We start from the raw sequence: 24212 nt of genomic DNA on the forward strand, positions 1-24212 counted from the left end.
AATTTTTCCTCCCTGCGTTCCACAATCTTATTCGTGCTTAATTCTGTATCCAGCTCAAAGCTTAGGACATCATGATCGCTTTTCCCCAAGGGACTTTCATGTTCAATTTCCTCTTTTAGAGAGATTCCCCAGGTAAATAGTAAATCCAACCTTGCTGCAACATCTTGTCCCCTGCACCTTGTTGGTGATCTCACCCACTGTGTCATCAAGTTATTTGTTGCTACCTTTAACAATTCTTCTGCCCACTCACCACCGTTCACCACTTTGTAGTCTTCCCACACTATTTCTTTGCAATTAAAGTCTCCAACTATCATCATTCTATCCTTTCTGATGAGTTCTTGCTTCATTCTGTCTAGAGCAGTGGTTCCCAAACTATCTTACCTGACGCCCCCTTCTTGCTTCCAGTAGACCCGCACGCCCCCCCCTCCCACTTCCTCTTTTGCTCATGTGAACTTATTTTATTTTATTGCATTTATTTCTTAGCATTGTTCAGGAAAACAGATCTCTGTTTGTATTAAATTTTAATAATGAAAGCCACTCAAACAAATAATAGTACATTCCAGAGAGACATTTTGATTTTATTATTCTTATAATCTATTAAAACATTTTTTTTAGCAGATGACTTCACACCCCCCTTGAATTCTCTTTACGCCTCCCTAGGGGGGCGCGCCCCCCAGTTTGGGAACCACTGGTCTAGAGTATTTCTCATCACCATTTGGTACTGTTCATATTCCCAAGCACTGGTTCTGGGTGGTATGTATACTGTTATAATATCAATGTCCCTCTTGCCATCTGTTATAAGCATATTTATCACTTCCTCATTTCTCTTACTATAGTTCACCTCCTTCACTATCAGATCTTCCTTAGTAAGAACCATTATACCACCACCTCCTTTATTTTTTCTATCATTTCTCCATACTTTGTAGTGTTTTACAACAAATCAGTCTAGCTTTATTTTGGGTCTTAGCTTTGTTTCCACTACACACATTATGTCCGGTTCGTTATTTCTTAGATAATCCATACATTCTAGCCTCATAGACAGAAATCCATCTATGTTCGTGTAAGTCACTTTTATTCCATTCCTAGTCTCATTCTTCCATGTAATGCCTATTCCGTCTGTTTTATCCACCACTTCTTTAGTCTCCCATTTCTCATCCTCCAAAAAAACTTGGTCTTTTCCTCCTCTGTTCTTTCGTCATTCCTCTCCTTCACTTCAGTTACAAGCTCCTTCATTTTCATTCGCTCATCTTGTGACATATTTCTTCTTATGTAAATTGTTTTGGTTTCCTCAGAGTCCTTAAGTTTCCAAGCCCTCCTCAACAAGGCCTCCGCTGCCACCTGAGATTTTAATTTCAATTTTAATGGTCTATTCTTGCCTTCCTCAAAAGCTCCCAATCTCACACTTTCTTCTACCTCAGCATATAGGTCCTCTTCTTCCACAGAGATCTTGTTCAGTAAAGACTTAATCCTGTCATTTTCCTTATCCCTCCTGTCCTGCCAGTTCTTGTTAGTTTCCTCCCGCAATCCTATTATGATCACACATTTTTTTCTTTTCAGCAATATCTCTCACCACATACTCATTTTCCTTTAGTGCCTTTACCATTTCCATCTGCATAATCCCTTTATTTTCCTCTTCCTGCTTTTTTACTATCTCCCTAAACGATCTTTGTACCTCCTGATGTTCATGGTTCACTTCTTTCATCCTGGTATCAATTAGATTAAGGCATTCCTCCTTCCTCAAGTCCCCTTCGGATATTTTTATCTCATTTCCATGAGTTTAGCCTTCATCTCTTCACATTGTTTCCTTAGTTGTTGGTTTTCTTTCTCCATCTCTACTTTTTCCTTCAATAGCTCTTTATTCGCTAACGTTAACAAATAGATCTCTTTTTTGAACGAATCATTCTCGGCTAGAACTCTATCCAGTTTTTTTTCTATTGACAAAATGTTTAGGAACTTACTTTCCAGTGCCTGGATTCTTGCATCCATATCAAGTTTCTGCAGTCCTTTTGGCGTAGTAATAAAACCTTCAAAGTCTCTAGTTTGTCTAGATGCCATTTTTGTTATCGTCAGCTGATTACGGCCAGAACAATCACCGCCCACACTCTCCTCTCAGGGATCACTCTCCATATCCCTCACTTTCAACACTAAGCGACAGTAGGACATTAACAGGACACTAACTTAGAGTTACCCGGGCCCTGTAACACCATAGGTATTTTCCTTCTTCCTGTCCGCAGCCGGAGACAAGCCATCCTCTCTCAGCGACAGCGACGCTGTGTGTGTGTGTGTGCATTTACCTAATTATATTTACCTAATTGTAACATACGGGAAAAGAGCTATGCTCAAACTGTCCCGTCTCCATATCTACTAATGTCCAGCTTTTTCTTAAAATCATGAATATTCCTTGCGTTGACCACTTCCACGTCTAAACTATTCCATGCTTCCACCCTTCTATGAGGGAAGCTATATTTTTTCACATCTCTCCTATAAGTGGCCATTTTAGTTTTTCCCATGCCCTCTCGACATTCTTTCATTCCACATACACAGATCTTCCCTATCCATTTTTTCCATGCCAATCATCACTCTGTATATTGCTATCAGGTCTCCCTTTCTCTTCTGTTTTCCAGGGTCGGAAGTTGCATTCTGTTCAGTCTGTCTTCATAAGTCAAATCTCTTAAGTCAGGCACCATTTTGTTGCAGCCCTCTGTACTTTCTCTAGTTTCCTTATGTGTTTCTTTAAGTTCGGAGCCCACTGTATTGTTGCATATTCAAGCCTTGGTCTTATCATTGCAGTAATTATTTTCTTCATCATTTCTTCATCTAAATATACGAACGCCACTCTTATGTTCCTCAATAAGTTCAATACTTCTCCAATTATTTTGTTTATATGTCTCTCTGGCGATAGGTCATTGGTAATTGTCACCCCAAGGTCTTTTTCTTCATGACTGGTTTTTATGTCTTCATTTCCAATCTTGTACATACTCCTGATTCTTCTTTCACTCTTGCCAAACTCTAATTTCTTGCATTTTGTCGTGTTGAACTCCATTTGCCATGTACAGCTCCATTTCCATATTCTGTCCAAGTCTTCCTGGAGTAATTCGCAATCTTTGTCACATCTCACTTTTCTTAACAATTTTGCATCGTCTGCAAATAGGCTCACATAACTGGACACCCCATCCACCATGTCATTTATGTAGACTGCAAACATTACTGGTGCCAACACTGATCCCTGTGGAACTCCACTCTCCACCAAGCCCCATTCTGATGGTCTGTCCTTAATTATTGTTCTCATTTCTCTTCCTACCAAAAGTCTTCCATCCATTTTAGTAAACTGCCATGCACTCCTCCTACCATTTCAAGTTTCCAGATCAGTCTCCGGTGTGGTACCTTATCAAAGGCCTTTTTTAAATCCAGATATATTCCATCAGCCCAACCATCTCTTTCCTGTATTACATCTATCACCCTCGAATAGTAACATATCAGGTTTGTCGTGCATGAACGCCCTTTTCTAAAACCAAATTGACACTCACAAAGTATGTCATTTTTCTCCAAGAAGTCTGTCCATCTATTCTTCACCACCCTCTCACACATCTTAGCTACCACACTTGTAAGTGACACTGGTCTATAGTTCAATGGGTCTCTCTTGTTACCTGATTTATAAATTGGGACAATGTTAGCTCTTTTCCAGTCTTGGGGCAGTGTGTGTGTGTGTGTGTGTGTGTGTGTGTGTGTGTGTGTGTGTGTGTGTGTGTGTGTGTGTGTGTGTGTGTGTGTGTGTGTGTATTTACCTAGTTGTATTGTACAGGGTTTGAGTGGGGCTCATAATGTCCTGTCTCCATATCTCCATTTATCTAGTTTTTCTTTAAAGTTATGCACACTATGTCCTGTAACAATTCCATTATCCAATGTATTCCATTTTTCCACCATTCTGTGTGGAAAACTGTATCTTCCAATATCCTTCACACACTGCCTTATCCTGATCTTCTTTTCATGTCCTCTTGTCCTTCCATCTTCTTCCGTCAACAGCACCAGGTCTTCTTTGTCTATTTTTTCAATATCATTTACTATCTTATACATTGTTATTAGGTCTCCCATACTCTTCTATCTTGTAAGGTTGGCAGTCCCATTTCTTTCAGTCATTCTTCATATGTGAGGTTCTTTAATTCCGGCACCATCTTAGTAGCAATCTTCTGTATCCTTTCCAATTTTCTTATATCCTTTTTAGAGCTCGGAGACCATACCACTGCTGCATATTCCAGCCTTGGGCATATCATGCTTGTGATGATTTTTTTCATCATATCTTTATCCATGTAATGAAATGCCACTCTTATATTAGTCAACATCTTATATGATAGTCCAAATATCTTGCTTGTGTGTTTATCAGGGCTCAGATTTTCTTGTATGATCACTCCAAGATCTTTTTCCTCTTTAGTCTTCATTATTTGCTCCTCCCCCATCAAATAGTTCCATGCTGGTCTTCTCTTACTCTTTCCTAGTTAAATTTTTGTGGCATTTCTTGGCATTAAACTCCAATTTCCACTTCTTGCTCCATTCATAGATCTTGTTTAAATCTTCCTGCAACAGTATACAGTCCTCTCTGGTTTTGATAACTCTTAGCAACTTTGCATCATCAGTGAATAAATTTATATAAATGTTTATCCCAATGTGAATGTCGTTTACATAAACTTGAAACATAATGGGAGCTAACATTGACTCTTGTGGCACTCCACTAGTTACTTTACCCCAAGATGACTATGTATCTCTAATCACAGTTCTCATTTCCCTATCTTTCAAGTAATCTCTTGTCCATTCGAGCAAGGTTCCACGCAGTCCTCCTATGTACTCTAGTTTCTAAAGAAGTCTTCTGTGCGGGACTTTATCAAAAGCTTTTTATAACTCGTATGTTTTCATATGTTGTTCAGATGTTTTTCCAGTGATAAATTATTATTTCTCCTTTTTTATTTTCAGAATTTCTACCCATCCCATAGTGTAAGATCTCATCAGTCTTCTTTTGCTTTTCCCTAGTTCCATCACTGTACTTTTTTTGCATTAAATTCCATTTCCCATTTCTTACTCCACCCATGTATCTTATTCTCTTTTTGTAGCATTTCACAATCCATGTCATTTTCCACTTGTTTCAGTAACTTTACATCATCTGCAAATAAACTTAAGAAACTGTCCACCTCATCAACCATATCACTAATATACATTATGAATATTACTGGGGCCAGAACCATTTCCTGTGGAACTCCACTTACAACACTGCACCATTTTGATTCTTCACCTTTTATCACTGTTTTCATTCCTCTGTCCTTTAAGAAGTCTGTTATCCAATCCAGTACTTTTCCCTATAAACCAACTAGGTATGTTTTTAATTTTCCATAGCATGTATGTGTGTGTGTGTGTGTGTGTGTGTGTGTGTGTGTGTGTGTGTGTGTGTGTGTGTGTGTGTGTGTGTGTGTGTGTATTTACCTAATTGTATTTACCTAATTGTAACATACGGGAAAAGAGCTATGCTCGTGTTGTCCCGTCTCCATATCTATTAATGTCCAGCTTTTTCTTAAAATCATGAATATTCCTTGCGTTGACCACTTCCACGTCTAAACTATTCCATGCTTCCACCCTTCTATGAGGGAAGCTATATTTTTCACATCTCTCCTATAAGTGGCCATTTTAGTTTTTCCCATGCCCTCTCGACATTCTTTCATTCCACATACACAGATCTTCCCTATCCATTTTTCCATGCCAATCATCACTCTGTATATTGCTATCAGGTCTCCCTTTCTCTTCTGTTTTCCAGGGTCGGAAGTTGCATTCTTTTCAGTCTGTCTTCATAAGTCAAATCTCTTAAGTCAGGCACCATTTTCGTTGCAGCCCTCTGTACTTTCTCTAGTTTCCTTATGTGTTTCTTTAAGTTCGAGCCCACTGTATTGTTGCATATTCAAGCCTCGGTCTTATCATTGCAGTAATTATTTTCTTCATCATTTCTTCATCTAAATATACGAACGCCACTCTTATGTTCCTCAATAAGTTCAATACTTCTCCAATTATTTTGTTTATATGTCTCTCTGGCGATAGGTCATTGGTAATTGTCACCCCAAGGTCTTTTTCTTCATGACTGGTTTTATGTCTTCATTTCCTATCTTGTACATACTCCTGATTCTTCTTTCACTCTTGCCAAACTCTATTTTCTTGCATTTTGTCGTGTTGAACTCCATTTGCCATGTACAGCTCCATTTCCATATTCTGTCCAAGTCTTCCTGGAGTAGTTCGCAATCTTTGTCACATCTCACTTTTCTTAACAATTTTGCATCGTCTGCAAATAGGCTCACATAACTGGACACCCCATCCACCATGTCATTTATGTAGACCGCGAACATTACTGGTGCCAACACTGATCCCTGTGGAACTCCACTCTCCACCAATCCCCATTCTGATGGTCTGTCCTTAATTATTGTTCTCATTTCTCTTCCTACCAAAAGTCTTCCATCCATTTTAGTAAACTGCCATGCACTCCTCCTACCATTTCAAGTTTCCAGATCAGTCTCCGGTGTGGTACCTTATCAAAGGCCTTTTTTAAATCCAGATATATTCCATCAGCCCAACCATCTCTTTCCTGTATTACATCTATCACCCTCGAATAGTAACATATCAGGTTTGTCGTGCATGAACGCCCTTTTCTAAAACCAAATTGACACTCACAAAGTATGTCATTTTTCTCCAAGAAGTCTGTCCATCTATTCTTCACCACCCTCTCACACATCTTAGCTACCACACTTGTAAGTGACACTGGTCTATAGTTCAATGGGTCTCTCTTGTTACCTGATTTATAGATTGGGACAATGTTAGCTCTTTTCCAGTCTTGGGGCACTACACCTTCCCTTAATGAGGCATCAATTACTTCACAAACTTTTTCTGCCAGTTGCTCCTGCATTCTCTTAAAATCCATCCTGATACCCCATCAGGTCCCACAGCTTTTCTCACTTCTAAACTCCCCATCATGTTCTTGATCTCCTCCACAGTTACTTGAAACTCCTTCATAATCCCTTTCTGTTCCATTACCAGTGGTTTGTCAAAAGCAGTCTCCTTTGTGAATACCTTCCGAAAGCATCCATTCATAGCCTCTGCCATTTCCTGGGATCTTCACTGCATACTCCATTTACTTCTAAACTTTCAATACTTTCTCTATTTTTGATGTTGTTGTTCACATGTCTGTAAAAAGCCTTGGTTGGTCTTTACATTTATCAATTATATCCTTTTCTTGTTTCTTTCTTTCTTCTCTTCTAATCAACACATATTCATTTCTTGCTCTTTTGTAACTTTCCCACTGCTTAATCCGTCTTTTCCTTCTCCACCTCTTCCATGCATCCTCTTTTCTTGTTCTAGCCTTTTCACATCTATCGTTAAACCAGTCCTGCTTTCCAACTTCTCTATGTTGTCTTATTGGTACAAATTTTTCTCACCTTCTTTGTATATTTTTATAAATTCCTTCCACTTTTCATTTGCTCCTTAGCACTCTTGAATTTCATCCAATTTGTCTCTTGAAAGAATTTCTTTAGGTTTCCAAAATCTGTCTTGGCATAATTCCATCTTCCCACTTTATATTCTTCATTTCTTCTAGATTTCTCTTCGTCTATCACCTTGAACTCCAAAACTGCATGATCACTCTTTGCTAAAGGGCACTCCACCCTCATCTCCTCAATGACCATTGGCTCTGTACTAAAGACCAAGTCCAGTCTTGACGATGCTCCCTCTCCTCCAAACCTAGTATCTTCTTTGACCCACTGAGTTAACACATTTTCCATTGCCAGTGTCAATAGTGTATTTCCCCATGTTGTCTCTGATCCTTCCATTGACCAGTCCTCCCAACACACCTCTTTACAATTAAAATCTCCCATCATTATAGTTCGTTCACAGCCACCCAACATTTCTTCCAGACATGTTCCTGTATCACTTATCATTTCTTCATATTCCTGTACTGACCATGCATTTGTCTTAGGTGGTACGTACACCACTATGTAGTGCCTCTTTTTCCTTCATTAGTTTCTGCTCTGATCTTTAGCACTTCTGCCTTTCCCATACCTTCTTTCACTTGATCCACCTTTATATCTTTTTTAACCAGCAACATCACTCCTCCTCCCATCTTACCTACTCTATTTCTTTTCCAAACATTATATTTCCCTTCTCCAACCATCATCAGGTCTTCTCCTCTCTCAGTTTTGTTTCAGTAAGACCCACAATATCTGGGTTCTTGTCCCTCAAGTAATCGTTGAGTTCTAAAATCCCGATATCACTCCATTTATGTTGGAATACATTACATTCCGCTCATACGTAAGTTTCTTTAGTCCTTTCTTGCTGTACTTTTCTGGGTTATGAACCACTTCCTCAGTCTCATATCCAAGATTCTCCAGAAAAACTCTTTCTTCTCCTCTTCTGTCCTCTCTTCATTTTTTTCAAAGCCTCCTTTCTCAACTCATTTAACATTTCTCTTTCCTTTTCACCGAGATCTCTTCTCAACCAAATCTTCCTTGTTGTTTCCTGCTGGGCTAGCCTCCATGACTTCTCCACCAATTCATCTACATCCTTTTGTGACTTAAGTTTGATTCTTATTGGCCTCATACCTTCTCTTGTGAACTTTCCAATTCTATGGAAGTCCTCTATTTCTTGTACTAGGTCTTTTCCTCCTCCTGCACCACATTAATGATATTATTTATCACCTTTTTATGTTTTTCTCTCTCCATTTTACTCGGTGTCTTATCCTCCTCCACACCAAATATCACCACACATCTCTTTTTGTCTACAGTTTCCCTCACCAATGTCTCATTTGATTTAATAACCTTCACCATTTTCTCAGCAATCTTCTCTTCTATGATCTGTTGATCTATAATTTCAGCAAGGCCCAAAGTTTTCTCCCAGACTCTTTGATTTCCTTTTCCAGACTTGCAACTTTGTAATTTACCTCCTTTCTTTCCACTTCCTGACTTTTTCCATTCAGCCTGCTTCTCCATCACTTTTCCTAGAGATTCTCCACATTTTTCGCAATTCACTTTAATTAGCTTAACTTCCTCTTTCAGTGCTTCATTTTCCTTCTTCATGTCGGCACAGTCTTTCTTTACATTGTCATAACTCGTTTCCAGGCCCCCATACTTTTCAAACAGTTTTTCAATTTTACCTTCCAACTCCAGAATTTTCTTCACATAAGCGCTCTTCTCCATTATTCCTTGAAATCCTGTGAAGTCTGATTCATCTTTCGAGTTCACGGCCGCCATGTTGCTCAGTGTGTGTGTGTGTGTGTGTGTTTACCTAATTGTATTTACCTAATTGTGTGTGTTGTGTGCTTTTTCTTAAAATCATGAATATTCCTTGTGTGCTTCCACCCTTCTATGAGGGAAGCTATATTTTTCACATCTCTCCTATAAGTGTTATTTATTCATTTCTCTGACACTATATTCCCTCTGAGGACATCCCACAAGGCTGACCATAACAGAAGAGCCTCCACTTCTTCATAATCAAGTACTTCCTCCTTGCCAGTTCAAGGAGTCTATTTCCACTTACTCCACCTCACATGTATATTCATCTATCCCATCTTTCCTCTCTCCAAAATGCTCTTCTTTTCCTGATACATAGGATCATAATATTTCAGACACATTCACTTTCTTCTTCTCACTCCTTAGTCTTCATTTTCTCAATATTGCCAAACCACTTTAGTGTGCCATTGTTCTCCCTCTTATCTCTTCACTCATTTACTGTGGAGTGTGTACAGTAGTAACAAAATTTCTATTATTTGATAGTATTTTTACAAAATGTTGTTTCAGCACATACTGCTTACTGCTCCTCTTCTACATCTAAGTATATCCACTCAAATTGTAAACTCATATAAGGGGTTGGCTATGAAAGCATTTTTCAGGGCAGCTATTTAACATATCCAAAGAGGACAGCTGGAAATATATTTTGGTGACTATAACCACATTAGACATAGAAAACAGATTAATGCTGTAGTTATGGCAGAGAAAACAGATTAATGCTGTAGTTATGGTAGAGAAAACAGATTAATGCTGTAGTTATGGTAGAGAAAACAGATTAATGCTGTAGTTATGGTAGCAACAAACAGTGTTTCATGGTTGTTTTGATTAAAATGTCTCAATGTCCCAGAAAAAAAAGAAAAAAAAAACATAGTTCAAGGACAGGAAAAATGGACAAGGATAACCAGCCCAACATTACTCTTGAGTAGAATATTGAAGAGACGGAAGACATTCAAAGATGGTTTATGGTATAGTAGATGATGCCAACCCTCACTTATGGAAGAAACTAGCTACACCCATATTGAATGAGGTCTAACTATAATCTGCTATGATTCATATGAATTGAGGACAGAGTGTGCATTTCAAGTAACTTATTCATTATTAGAACATATTTCACACAATTTTAGATTGGAAGTTAATTTTTTTTCACATTATGTATTTTTTCCTTAGCACAGTTAAGTATAATTTTAGGCAACCCTGATAACACTCCACTCATTTTCAGGGCAACTTGGGAACATTTGTCATCACCAATGTGCGTTTGGTGTGGTTTGCCAACATGAATGAGTTATTCAATATATCTCTGCCATATCTACAAATTGCATCTGTAAGTAGAGATGCCAGGTGTGTTGTGTGGGGACAGTTGTTTTATATTCATGTAAGACAGTGTAGTAGCCCACAATTGAGGCCTTAGATTTGAGTGTCAGACCAAGCACAGTGAAGACTCAATACTCAAACACCTTTGAAGTAAAACTTTTCAATACTCAAATGCAAAAGTTCAACTTGGTTCTCGAAAAAATACCTGTTACTCAAACATCCACACACATGGTTGTACCATTATAAACAAAGGCTCCTGGTCTTTTTCTACCCACCACTGCCAGTTGTCCCACTGCGGTCATGAGAACAATAACATTCTCTTGCGTTGTCTGTAGTTTTTCATTTAGAAACTTAAAATGGGACCAAAGTGCCTTATTAGTAGTGAAAATAAAGAATCTAGTGAGAGCACAAGTGTTAGTGAGCTTAAGCCCTCCACTAGTGAGTTCACAAGAATCACACCATGAGATGAGTTACCAAACATTTTCATGGATAGAGACTCGTCCTCCAACGAATAACTTTCCTCCTCCTCCTCCCCACCCTTCTCCCCTCCTCTTCTACGTTATCCATCACTAGCCTTCACTTATGGTAAGTACAAATTAAAATTATAAAAAAAGGTTTACATTAAAATTTTTGTAAACTTCAGGATTTGCTAAGGTCATAACAAACTACCTGATTTATAGGTATCAGTAGTTGAACTTTTTGATACTCAAACAGCCATTTAGAACTAATTAAGTTAAAGTATTGAGTCTCTACTGTAGAACAGGCATCAACCTCACCTTACTGAAAAAGAATTACCTAATGTATATACAGGCAACCCCCACTTAATGAAGGTTCACACAACAAAATTTCGCTACAAAGAAGGTTCCATTTTACTAACATCTGCTCGTTTAATGAACACCAAACCTGGATAAAACGGAGTTTTACCCAGGTAATTTTTTCCAAGTTTGAAAGCTCCGCCATATCACACAAACCGACAGGCTTTTGAATACACCAGAGCCTCTCATGGACAAAATGCGCACCACTCACTCTCCCTGTTCAAAACAATAACAGCATCAGCAGCAGCTCGTCTTCCCTTGCTCTACATGCCACCAAAATGCCCTGCAATGTCGCCTAGCGTTGCTAAGAAGACCAGGAAGTCTCTTACTCTCAAAATGAAGCTGGATATTATTCACAGACATGAGAGAGGCGAGAAAACTAATACATTGCTCGCCACCATCTTGACTCCACCTACTGTCTCTACTATTTTCAAGTCAGCAGACTCTATTAAAAAGGCTGGTGAGATCGTATCTTCCTTGCAAGCTAAAAGAACCACCTGAACTCATGACTACAATGGATAAAATGGAAAGCCTTGTGGAAATGTGGTACATAAGTTTTGTATGCGGTACAATGATGCGCCCTTTGTTTACATTCCACAGGTTCCCAGTTAGTGTCTTTCCCATTTCACTCTCCCTCCATTCATAAATTTAAGATCATCAACATTATAAAGTTACGTACATACATACATTAGTGTACATTATAATGACTTAAATTAAACTGCCTAAATGTTTAACTTCATAATTTTTACTTTCATTAAACCTTTCATTGTACTATGATGCACTCTCGCTTTGTTTACTCTCAATGGAAGTTCAAGTCAGGGGTTAAACTTGTTATAATCGATTCGCTTAACAAAGTTTCACTTAATGAAGGGTTTTTTAGAAACATAACCCCTTTGTTAAGCAGGGATTGCCTGTATTTTTCAATCCATTTAGGGATCTCCCTCATGTTTGGTCTTCCTTTCCCATTTCTTATTTATTTTTTGCTCCCATACATCTTCTCTGTGAATATGCTACCTGTATGATGATGTAGTTTTTTAAGTACTATTCTGAATATTGTACTTAATCTTCTCATAAATAATTTTCACTTCATACTTCAGTCAAGCTTGTAATCGGTAAAGCTGCAACAGTTTCAGTGTTGATATCAGTGATTTTTATTAAGAACCAGATGTTAGAGTAGTTAGAGAAGTTCCCTTTCTCTTTGTCAGCCTGTCACTCGGCTCACTGAATGTGTTTTCTCTGGCTTCCTCTGGATCTTTGAGGTTTTATTATATTTGTCATGCTGTTGTGCTATGCCCTTTTAGTCTCTTCCATCTTTTATCCCTTAAGCCCGTGTCCCATACAACACGATGAAAGACAAACACCATGTGACTGAGCATAAATTGCATTTTTTTGCACAATAACCCATAAATCACATGTCTCACGACAGCCGCCAGATAGTCATACGATAGCTGTAGCATGAGCACATGATATTACGTACTAAGATTACAATGACCACAGAACAACCATCTAACAATATACTGTGTTGCTATCAATCATTTTTTGCAATTTACAGTACAATGGCACGATGGCCACACGATTCACATTTTTTTTTTTTTTTTATGTAGGGAAGAGGGCCAGCCAAGGGCAAAAAAAAAAGAAAAGATAAAAAAAGCCCACTCAAGTACTGGCTCTCTAAAAAGTGAAAAAGCATCAGCCAAAATTAGGGAGCAAATGCCTCGATACCTCCCTCTTAAAATTAGGGAGCAAATGCCTCGATACCTCCATCTTAAAAGAAGACAAGTTGTAGGAATTCGGAAATACAGATGCAGGGAGGGAGTTCCAGAGTTTACCAGTGAAAGGTATGAATGATTGAAAGTACTGGTTAACTCTTGCATTATAAAGTTGGACAGAATAGGGATGAGAGGAAGAAGAAAGACTTGTGCAGCGAGGCCACAGGAGGGGAGGCATGCAGTTAGCAAGATCAGTAGAATAGTTAGCATGAAAATAGTGATAAAAGATAGAAAGAGATGGAACATTTCGGCAGTGAGAAAGAGGCTGAAGACAGTTAGTCAGAGGAGGGGAGTTAATGAGACAAAAAGCTTTTGTGACTGGAACCTCCCAAAACATGCGAAGAGTACTCCATACAGGGGCGGATAAGGCCCCTATATAGAGTAAGCAGTTGGAGGGGCGAGAAAAATTGGCGGAGATGCTTCAAAATGTCTAACTTCATTGAAGTTGTTTTAGTAAGAGATGAGATATGAAGTTTCCAGTTAAGATCATGAGTAAAGGACAGACCAAGGATATTCATTGTGGAAGAGGGAGACAGTTGAGTGTCACTGAAGAAGAGGGGATATTTGTCTGGAAGGTTGTGTTGAGTTGATAGATGGAGAAATTGAGTTTTTGAGGCATTGAAAACTACTAGATTTTCTCTGCCCCAATCAGAAATCATAGAAAGATCAGAAGTCAAGCGTTCTGTGGCGTCCCTGCGTGATCTGTTGACTTCCTGAAGAGTTGGTCATCTCTGAAAGGACGTGGAAAGATGTAAGGTGGTATCATCAGCGTAGGAGTGGATAGGGCAAGAAGTTTGGTTAAGAAGGGTATTAATGAATAATAGAAAGAGAGTGGGTGACAGGACAGAACCCTGAGGTAATCCACTATTAATAGATTTAGGAGAACAGTGGCCGTCTACCACAGCAGCAATAGAACGCTCAGAAATAAAACTTGAGCTAAAGATGCAGAGAGAAGGATAGAAGCTGTAGGAGGGCAGTTTTGAAATCAAAGCTTTATGCCAGACTCTATCAAAAGCTTTTGATATGTCTAACACTACAGCAAAGGTTTCACCGAAATCTCTAAAAGAGGATGACCAAGACTCGGTAAGGAAAGCCAGAAGATCACCAGTAGAGCGACCTTGACGGAAGCCATACTGGCAATCAGATAGAAGATTGTGAAGTGACAAATGTTTGAGAATCTTCCTATTCAGGATAGATTAAAAATCTTTAGACAAGCAAGAAATTAAAGCTATAGGATGGTAGTTTGAGGGATTAGAACAGTCACCCATTTTAGGAACAGGCTGAATGTAGGCAAACTTCTAGCAGGAAGGAAAGGTAGAAGTAGATAGACAAAGTTGGAAGAGTTTGGCCAAGCAAGATGCAAGCACGGAAGCACAGTTTTTGACAACAATAGGTGGGACCCCATCAGGACCATAAGCCTTCCAAGGGTTTAGGCCAGCGAGGGCATGGAAAACATCGTGATGAAGAATTTTAATTGTAGACATGAAATAGTCAAAGGGAGGAGGAGAGGGAGGGACAAGCCCAGAATCATTCGAGGTGGAGTTGTGAGCAAAGATTTGAGAGAAGAGTTCAGCTTTAGAGATAGAAGAGATGGCAGTGGTGCCATCAGGATGAAATAAAAGAGGGAAAGATGAAGAAGTGAAGTTATTTGAGATGTTTCTGGTAGATGCCAGAAATCATGAGGCGAGTTTGAGTTTGAAAGATTTTGACATTTTCTACTTATGAAGGAGTGTTTGGTAAGTTGAAGAACAGACTTGTCATGATTCCGGGAAGAGATATAAAGTGCGTGAGATTCAGGAGATAGAAGATTCAAGTACCTTTTGTGGGCTAGCTCTCTATCATGTATAGCACGAGAACAGGCCGAGTTAAACCAAGGTTTAAAAGGTTTAGGTTGAGAAAGAGAATAAGGAATGTACGCCTCCATGCCAGACAATATCACCTCTGTTATGCATTTAGCACAAAGAGATGGGTCTCTGACACTGAAGCAGTAAACATTCCAGGGAAAATCAGCATAATACCTCCTCAGGTTCCCCCTACTGGCAGAGGCAAAATGCCAGAGGCACCTTTGCTTTCAGGGATCCTGTGGAGGGATTGGAGAATTAGGACAAGATACAGAGATGAGATTGTGATCGGAGGAGCCCAACAGAGATGAAAGGGTGACAGCATAAACAAAAGGATTAGAGGTGAGAAAGAGATCAAGAATGTTGGCCGTGTCTCCAAGACGATCAGGAATATGAGTAGGGTGTTGCACCAGTTGCTCTAAGTCATGGAGGATAACAAAGTCAAAGGCTAGTTCACCAAAATGGTCAGTGAAGGAGATGAAAGCCATAGCTGGTGGTGAACATTGAAATCTCCAAGAATGGAAATCTCTGTGAAAGGGTAGAGGGACAGAATGAGCTCCACTTTGGAAGTTAAGTAGTCAAAGAATTTACTATAGTCAGAAGAGTTAGGGGAGAGACAAACAGCACAGATTAATTTAGTTTGAGTGACTGTTAAGTCGAAGCCAGATGGTGGAAAACTCGGAAGATTCAAGAGCGTGGGCATGAGAGCAAGTTAAGTCATTGTGTACTTAGACACAACATCCAGCTTTGGAACGAAAATGAGAATAGAGAAAGTAGGAGGTAACAGAGAAGGGGCTACTGTCAGTTGCCTCAGACCGTTGTGTTTCAGTAAGGAAAAGATGAAGTTTAGTAGAGGAGAGATGGTGTTCCAGATTGAAAATTAGATCTAAGACCATGAATGTTGCAGAAGCTAATGTAAAAACAGTTGAGGGAGGTGTCAAAGCAATTGGGGTCATTATCAAGAGAGGCATCCCATTTTTCTTTTAAATTTTGATTTTCAAGAGAAGGGTGTATGTGTGGTAAGTGCATGTAGTTTTGTGTGAAGGAAAGTTGTCTTTAGAGGGTAGGCTGTGACTGCCCCCTTGAGTTGTGAGACACAAAGGGAGATGTTCAGTGAAATCACAACTAGCCTTAATTAATGGAAGGTTCACAGCAGCTCTTGAACTAGTGCTATTAGATTTCTCTGGGAGTAAGTTATTGTTTTGGCAAGTGTCTACTACCTCAACTGTGATAAAGATGAGATGTTATTCAAAGGTACAAGGATAACAATATGATGTTTAATGACAACAGACAACCACAGGAGGACACCTGAATTAATCTGCTTGAATGCTGCCCGGAAACACAAGTACACTATCATTTTTTTCAGAATTCGTGCCTATATATGAATTATGGGCCCACACATAGCAGTCACAGTTCCACAACAGCATCCACCAATATCACAACATCATATCTCATGCAACACGTCCCTTCCTATGCCTCCCCAACAAGATACTGATGAGTATTACATGAAGGAACTTGAAATGAATAGTCTGCTGGTCAACAACCTCAAGATTCAACTCAATTTAAACCACCTGCTGAACCTTGACCAGCAACAAAAGAAGAAGCCAGGAAGGAAGGCCCATAAGTGGTTTGTTAGGTCGTGGATCATACAGAGGGAACAATATGGTCACACCACCAACTTCTGCCACTCCTCCAAGAATATGACCCTAGTTCCTACAGCTATTACTCATGGGTCGACCATGCCATGTTCAACAAAATATTGCAGCAAATTACACTTCAAGTAAGTAAACAAAACAAAAATTGGAGGAAGACAATGGAAACAGGGCCACATTTGGCCATTATGTACACTATGCTACATGCCCACAGGGGAGGCCAACAAGACCTTTATTGACTTATTTCCATGTTTATCATGTTATTATCATCCAAGACTTGACTTGCAATTGTGATTCAGCCCAATATAACATGTTATTGTTGTGGTAGGTTCATTATGTTATCATTTCATCATCATCTAGCTTTCAGTTGGTTATTGTGCTATCATCTGAATAGTCATAAAATTTTTGAACAGCCATGAATACAACAACCATGCAATATATACAATGAATGCCACATGACAAACACACTAACATACACCAACAGTGATACAATAAGTTTGTAATGTTTTTTTTACAATAAATTGTAAAAAAATAAAGGGTGCTGTTACGGCCCGCCCGTAACATACTCCACTACCATCACCTCCGCTTGCTACCTCGTTCGCCACCTCTCCACCTCCCCTTCCATGTCACCGTCTCATGAACCTTCCATGTCACCATCTCATGAACCCTCCACGTCACCGTCTCATGAAGCCCTGCTACTGTCCCAAAGTTGGATTCACGCGACCCCATTCGACTCAAGCGGAAATGTTAAGCAAGCTCCCTGATTTCTGGAAGTCAGTCGAGGTCAAGGCCTCAACCAGTGAACACACCGCCTCTTGGACTATCGTGGGATCCACCTCACCCAGCACTTCACCACTGCGACACCTCATAAGTATCACTTCCCCTCGTCCTGTTTTTTCCACATTGCCTCCATATAGGATTAGTATTATTGTTAGGAATTAAGTTGGGTTCTTTATTGTTGAATTTATTTATGTGTTATATGTACAGTACCCTCCCGAGTTTAGCGCTATCCGAGTTTCGCGATCCTCGAGTTTGGCGCTTAGTCCTAAATTCTTACCATCCCGAGTTTGGCGCTGTATCGCCCCGAGTTTCGCGCTGCTTTGACAAGTATCGGTCACGTTTACTTCCAGGCGGCGTCACGTATGCTGCCCCAAGACTCCTGCAGTTGGCTGACTGACTGACAGAGTGTAGCAGCTGCTATGGACTCACTGCTTCAGCTGGCCAAAACATTACCCATCAGTGGGTATGACATTGTCAGTGCTGCTGACATAGAAAATCTTATTGGAGAGAGAGTCGCCGAACCTAGTGCGGAAGACATGCTTGAAGAGGAGCACGAGAAAGAAGAAAAAGAAGAGGAAAAGGAAAAGGAAGATGAGCTAACTGTTTACCAATTAACAGAAATATTTGCAATTACAGAAAAATTAAAGGAGGCCATTTGCAATTTTGATTCAAATTCTGACCGACGTGTGACATGCATCCACGCAGTTCAAAAGGGATTAAATGAATACAAACAGATGTATGAAGCACGAATGAAAAAACGACAACAGGCCTTGATCACAAGATACTTCAGTAACCGTGACAAGCGAGAAGACACACCACCTGCTGTTGTTGTTGAGAAGGATGATGATTGTGATGAGCTGCTGGTCGACGATAATGTAGCCCCCATGGATTTGGGCAACGAATTTGAAGGCTTTGCGCTAGCAGACCATGCCCCAGAGTGAGATTATGTGCTGTTAGAGTTCTTATTATTTCTTTTCTCTTTTTGTTCTTTTCAATAAAATGTGTATCCCAGTTTTTTTCATCTTAACAAGAGCATTCTTCACTGAAACTGAATACACCCACCAATTTATCGGTATTTTGAAATAAGGGAGTAAAGTGGGGAGGAAAAAAAATCAGCTTCGTCCCGGGCCAGAATGAATAAGCGTTTTTACATTGTTTTCAATACTCCGAGTTTAGCGATCCTCGAGTTTGGCGCTATATCTTAAGAAGAAAGCAAGCGCTAAACTCGGGAGGGTACTGTTTATGTGTATGTCATTTTCATGTGTTTCATGTTATACAGGGAATCCTTGGGTTACAACGTAGATCCGTTCCTGACACGCGTCATAACCAGAATTTCGGTGTAAGTCGGAACATCGGAAAAAAAAAAAATTCTTAGCTTTATTCCTTTGGTTGGCTTGCACATTGGAAGGAGGCATTGCAAGGGAGGGAGAGACAGGCTTATTGTGTAGAGGAAGCTGCAGAAGATGCTGGAGATACTGGGGCTGGTGAATCAAGAGAGGCAGAACCTTACGCTTGGGAGCCATAACCAAGAGAGAGAGAGACAGTGCAAACAACCAAAATGGCGTATGTTCAGAGACTTGAGACGCCGTCTTCCTCGCCCTTCAACCACAACAAAGCATATTCTTCCGCCGCGCGCCCAAAACTAGTTCATGTTTGTTTACGCCGCTTACGACGCTAAACCACATAAGACGGAATGACGCCTAATATTATTTTTTATGCTTTTATGGGCGCGTTCGTAACCACGAAACGTCATAAGTCAAGACCGTCGTAACCCAAGGATTCCCTGTATCTATGTGTATGTCAGTTACATTCTTATTGGGGTTATTAAATAGTTTCTTAAGTGCCCCATTGCATTTCCTCACCAGTTGAACCTGCAGTGTTTCTTTTTTTATTGTTATTGTTCACCGGCTACCCGATGCCAATCTTACCCATTTAACCGGTGAATGTAACAATTGGCGACCGTGACAAGACTCTTATAACCCATGTTCAGTGTTCCATTTTTCCAGTGACTTTTTTTCTGTGATTACATTATTTTTTTATGTGTTTCTGTGGTGTTGTGACTTTGATGTGTTTTTTTTCTGTGACTTACTCTGCGTGTGGTTTAAATTTACCTTTGTGCGATCAAGTGGCTCCCTTTGGGTTAAAAGTGCTTCGTGACTTTCATTGGTATCGCATAGCAGTGGTAGAGCAGGAAACCAGGTAGAAAGGCGTGTTCACCGATAGCACTTATCTCTACTTTTTGCACATAAGCAGGTGTGTAATAAGTGTTATCCAAGTGTTGGGATCATCATATGTTCATGCGAACCCTCAATCCCCTCACTTCGCGGATCATTTTTCTCGCTAGTTATAATTGGCCATTTTAACTAGTTCCTCAGACTAATCCGCCTCCTTATCAATAACAAGTTCCAGTACAATTCGCTCCTCACTCTCAAGTCTCGTAACTAGAGTAATCCAGATCCCTCTTAATGCTGTAATTCTCTAGTTTACCCCCTCATTAGTAATTGTACTCATAAATGTTTACTTAAGTATAATCTAGGTAATTTCCAAGGTTGCCTTTATTATCGCTCTGCCAAAAAACCTACAAGAAGGCTCTTCAACATTTTTTTTTGGCCAGGAATGAAAAAGGATGTGTCACACTATGTAAAAACATGTCATATATGTCAAATTGTGGGTAAGCCTAACGAACGCCTTGTGCCAGCTCCTCTGACGCCAATTCCAGTTCAGACAGAGCCCTTCGAAAAGATCGTTCTGGACTGCGTAGGGCCCTTACCCAAAACCAAATGAGGGAATCAGTATTTGTTAACCGTCATGGATCCCACTACCAGGTACCCTGAAGCATTCCCTCTTAAAAACATCACATCAAAGACCATTGTAAAACATCTAAAGGTGTGTCCACACTATCGAGCATGCTCGACGGGCAAACAGTGATACCAGATCCCGTTCCAATACAATAGCAAGGAGGGTGAGTGGCAGGCACGAAGGTGACGTCAGAAGCGAGGAGACTGGGGGCAAACTAGCGGGCAAATGTCTGTGAGTTTGCAGGAAACCCCAGAAACTGTTTCGAGTGGTATGATGCGAAACACTAAATGTGTCCTCGTAATTAAGTAGGAATCTATCTCGCATTCAAAGTGTTCTGTGCATATCAGCATGTCTGGCGATCCTTCTACAAGTGTACCTGAAGGAGGAAACGTTCAGTGGTCCAGGCAAGATACAGCATGGATAATTGATATGTACTGTCAAAAACCTTGTTTGAGGAACATAAAGAGTGCTGATTATAAGGACTTCCCAACTCTCCTCTTTTCCTCAACCAGTCCTTGCACCACACACGCCTATGAGCTCTGGCTTGTTTTTTTTTTTTATATACAATCCAAGAATTATCCCACACAAGGCTATTTTCTTCCTCTCGACTGTGTTCGGCATGGTGAGACAAGTGCCGCACCCGACTCCTTAGCAGGGTCAGAGTGAAACTGAACCATGAACCAGTATTTGACACCACTCATCAGTTTACAACTTTGCCCGCCAGTCTTTTCCCGGTGAAGGAGTAGATATTGTGGGCTCAGCTACATCTGGTAGTACTGTTTGTTGCCAGATCCCTGCCTGTGGTTTTCCCGCTTCTGACGTCATCAACCCTCATTCTCATTACTCATTGTGATCTGGTATCACTGTTTGCCCGTCGGGCATGCTCGATAGTGTGGACACACCTTAATACATTTTTTCACCTCGGTAGGAATTCCAAAACAAATTCAATCTGACAAGGGTAGCAATTTCACTAGCAATTTTTTCCAATGATAGTGAATGAGCTAAACATCAACCACGTAACCTCCTCGGCTTACCACCCCCAATCCTAAGGCTGTCTGGAGCGGTTTCATCAAACATTAAAATCCATGATGAAGAAGTATTGCTTGGAGCATCAAGGAGACTGGGATGAAAGTATCTCTTTTCTTCTCTTCGCTTTAAGAGAATCTCCTCAAGATTCTTTAGGTTACTCCCCTTCAATGGTTTACTCAAAATACTCCTTCAAACCCCAGTGTGTCTGACTACATCAGTAACCTTAAGAATAAAATCAGTGAAGTCAGATCTTTTGCCAAATCAAACTTCCTCAAATCTCAAACTAAAATGCAACAAAATTCTCTTCCCAAATCTGTCATGAGAAGTTTCAAACCAGGAGACAAGGTTTTACTTTTTCTCCCCACTCCAGGCAATGCTCTTCACAGTAAGTTCATGGGACCTTATGTTGTGGCTCAAAAACTAAGTCCATTAAACTATGTGGTCCACACTCCTGACCGTCATAAGGATTCCCAACTAGTTCATATCAATCTAATGAAACCTTACCACTCCAGAGAACCAGAGGACGACTTGTCTCGCACTGTACCTGTATGTCTGGTAGGGAAGGAGTCTGGTCCTGTGCCCCTCGAGGAAGAGTTCAACATCGAATTCCTCTTCTCATCAACTAAAGGACGCCCCTCAAACAGCCAAATCATGTCCAACCTTGATGAGGTTTTTTTTTCCCTTAACACCTTCACAACAGTCTGATCTTAAAAAGTTATTGCTAGACTTTTCAGAAATCACAGGTGACCTTCCAGGACTTTGTACTACTATCCAACATGATATAACATTAATATCTAATGACATCAAGCCTATAAGACAACCAGCCTATTGCATTTCACCCATTAAAAGAGACTTGATGAAAAAAGAGGTAGACTATCTGCTCTGTCATCACCTTGCAGAACCTAGTATATCCCATTGGGCTTCTCCCTGCCTGTTAACATCTAAGCCAGATGGTAGTAGTCAATTTTGCACCGATTACAGGAAATTAAATAAAGTGACGGTGCCAGACTCCTACCCATTGCCCTTGATAGAGGACCTTATAGATAACATAGGAGTAGCCAAATTTGTAACCACCATAGATTTACTTAAGGGTTACTACCAGATTCCCCTCTCGGACGAGGCCCGAATAATATCCGCCTTCATCACCCCCTTCGGGCTATACCAATACACAGTGATGCCCTTCGGCTTGTCTAATGCTCCTGCCACCTTCCAGAGGGCTATAAATTACATCACCCAGGACTTGGAGGGTACATCTGCCTATCTGGATGACCTGGTGGTGACTTCGGACGACTGGGTGACAAATCTGACCCGTCTCCGGAGGCTGATGGGTCGGTTGCAGGAAGCCGGTCTTACAATCAACCTGGCCAAGTCCACCTTCGGGAAGTCTACGGTGGTCTACCTGGGACATGTGGTGGGGAACGGCAAGGTTTGCCCCAAGAGAGCCAACGTAGAGGCCATCCTTGGCTTCCCTGTCCCTACCACCAGGAAAGCTGTCATGAGGTTCTTGGAGATGGCTGGTTTCTACAGACGATTCTGTAGGAACTTCTCCACCCTGGCCGCCCCCATGACAGACCTTATCAGCACTTCCGTCCCCTTCCACTGGACCCCGACCTGTGACCATGCCTTCCAACATCTCAAGGCGTTCCTCTCCTCGGAGCCAGTAGTCTGGACGCTAGATCACTCCCGCCCCTTCCATCTACAAGTGGACGTGAGTGGAGGAGGAGGAGGTGCTGTCCTCCTACAAGCGGACCCCACAAGTGGCATCCTCCATCCCATCGCCTATCACTCCACCAAGCTGAAGAAACATCAACTCAACTACTCCACCATCGAGAAGGAGGCTCTGGCACTCGTCCTGGTGCTCCAACGTTTTGAGTGCTACCTTCATCCTGGCCCTCAAACTACGAAGGTCTTCACCGATCACAACCCTCTGGTCTTCCTTCACGCCATGAAGAACAGAAACCAACGCATTCTTAGGTGGGCCTTGTTAAATCAACCCTTCAACTTGGAAGTCCACCATATCAAGGGGATGGACAACATCATCGCCGACGCCTTATCAAGATCTCCCGTCTCACCTCCTTCATGAGCCTATTACGGAGGTCTTAAGGGGGAGGAAATGTAACGGCCCGCCTGTAACATACTCCACTACCATCATCTCCTCCGCTTGCTACCTCATTCACTACCTCTCCACCTCCCCTTACACGTCACCATCTCATGAACCTTCCACGTCACCGTCTCATGAACACTCCACGTCACCATCTCATGAAGCCCTGCTACTGTCCCAAAGTTGGATTTACGCAGCCCCATTCGACTCAAGCGGAAGTGTTAAGCAAGCTCTCTGATTTCTGGAAGTCAGTCGAGGTCAAGACCTCAACCAGTGAACACACCGCCTCTTGGACTATCGTGGGATCCACCTCACCCAACACTTCACCACTGCGACACCACATACGTATCACTTCCCCTCGTCCCGTTTTTTCCACATTGCCTCCATATAGGATTAGTATTATTGTTAGGTATTAAGTTGGGTTCTTTATGTTGTATTTATTTATGTGTTATATGTATATGTGTATGTCATTTTCATGTGTTTCATGTTATATCTATGTGTATGTCAGTTACATTGTTATTGGGGTTATTAAATAGCTTCTTAAGTGCCCCTTTTGCATTTCCTCACCAGTTGAACCTACAGTGTTTTTTTTTATTGTTATTGTTCACCGGCTCCCCGATGCCAATCTTACCCATTTCACCGGTGAACGTAACAGTGCACTATTTTTTCAGGATGAATCCGGAAAAATGCAGAACTAACAAAATGCACTCTAGACTGTCACTCGATGTTTCATGACTCCAGAATGTTTATACACGATGTTACACAATAGTTAGGTCTTTAAATTTTTCTGCAAGTCATGCTGATTCATGGCGC

General features: G+C 40.7%; 2 protein-coding genes across 2 annotated transcripts in view; one reads left to right on the forward strand and one right to left on the reverse strand.

Moving 5' to 3' along the window:
• The window catches only part of LOC123504859 (glutamate-gated chloride channel alpha-like), a 294033-nt gene that overhangs the window by 211068 nt on the left and 58753 nt on the right, over positions 1 to 24212 (reverse strand). The window lies entirely within an intron of this gene.
• LOC123504862 (Bardet-Biedl syndrome 5 protein homolog) overlaps positions 1 to 24212 on the forward strand; it is a 51328-nt gene that overhangs the window by 23731 nt on the left and 3385 nt on the right. The window contains exon 4 of the mRNA XM_045255766.1: positions 10522 to 10623. Coding sequence (XP_045111701.1) covers positions 10522 to 10623 — 102 coding nt within the window. The remainder of the gene's footprint in view (positions 1 to 10521; positions 10624 to 24212) is intronic.

The sequence above is a fragment of the Portunus trituberculatus genome, chromosome 17 (genome assembly GCF_017591435.1).
Source record: "Portunus trituberculatus isolate SZX2019 chromosome 17, ASM1759143v1, whole genome shotgun sequence".
NCBI lineage: Eukaryota > Metazoa > Arthropoda > Malacostraca > Decapoda > Portunidae > Portunus > Portunus trituberculatus.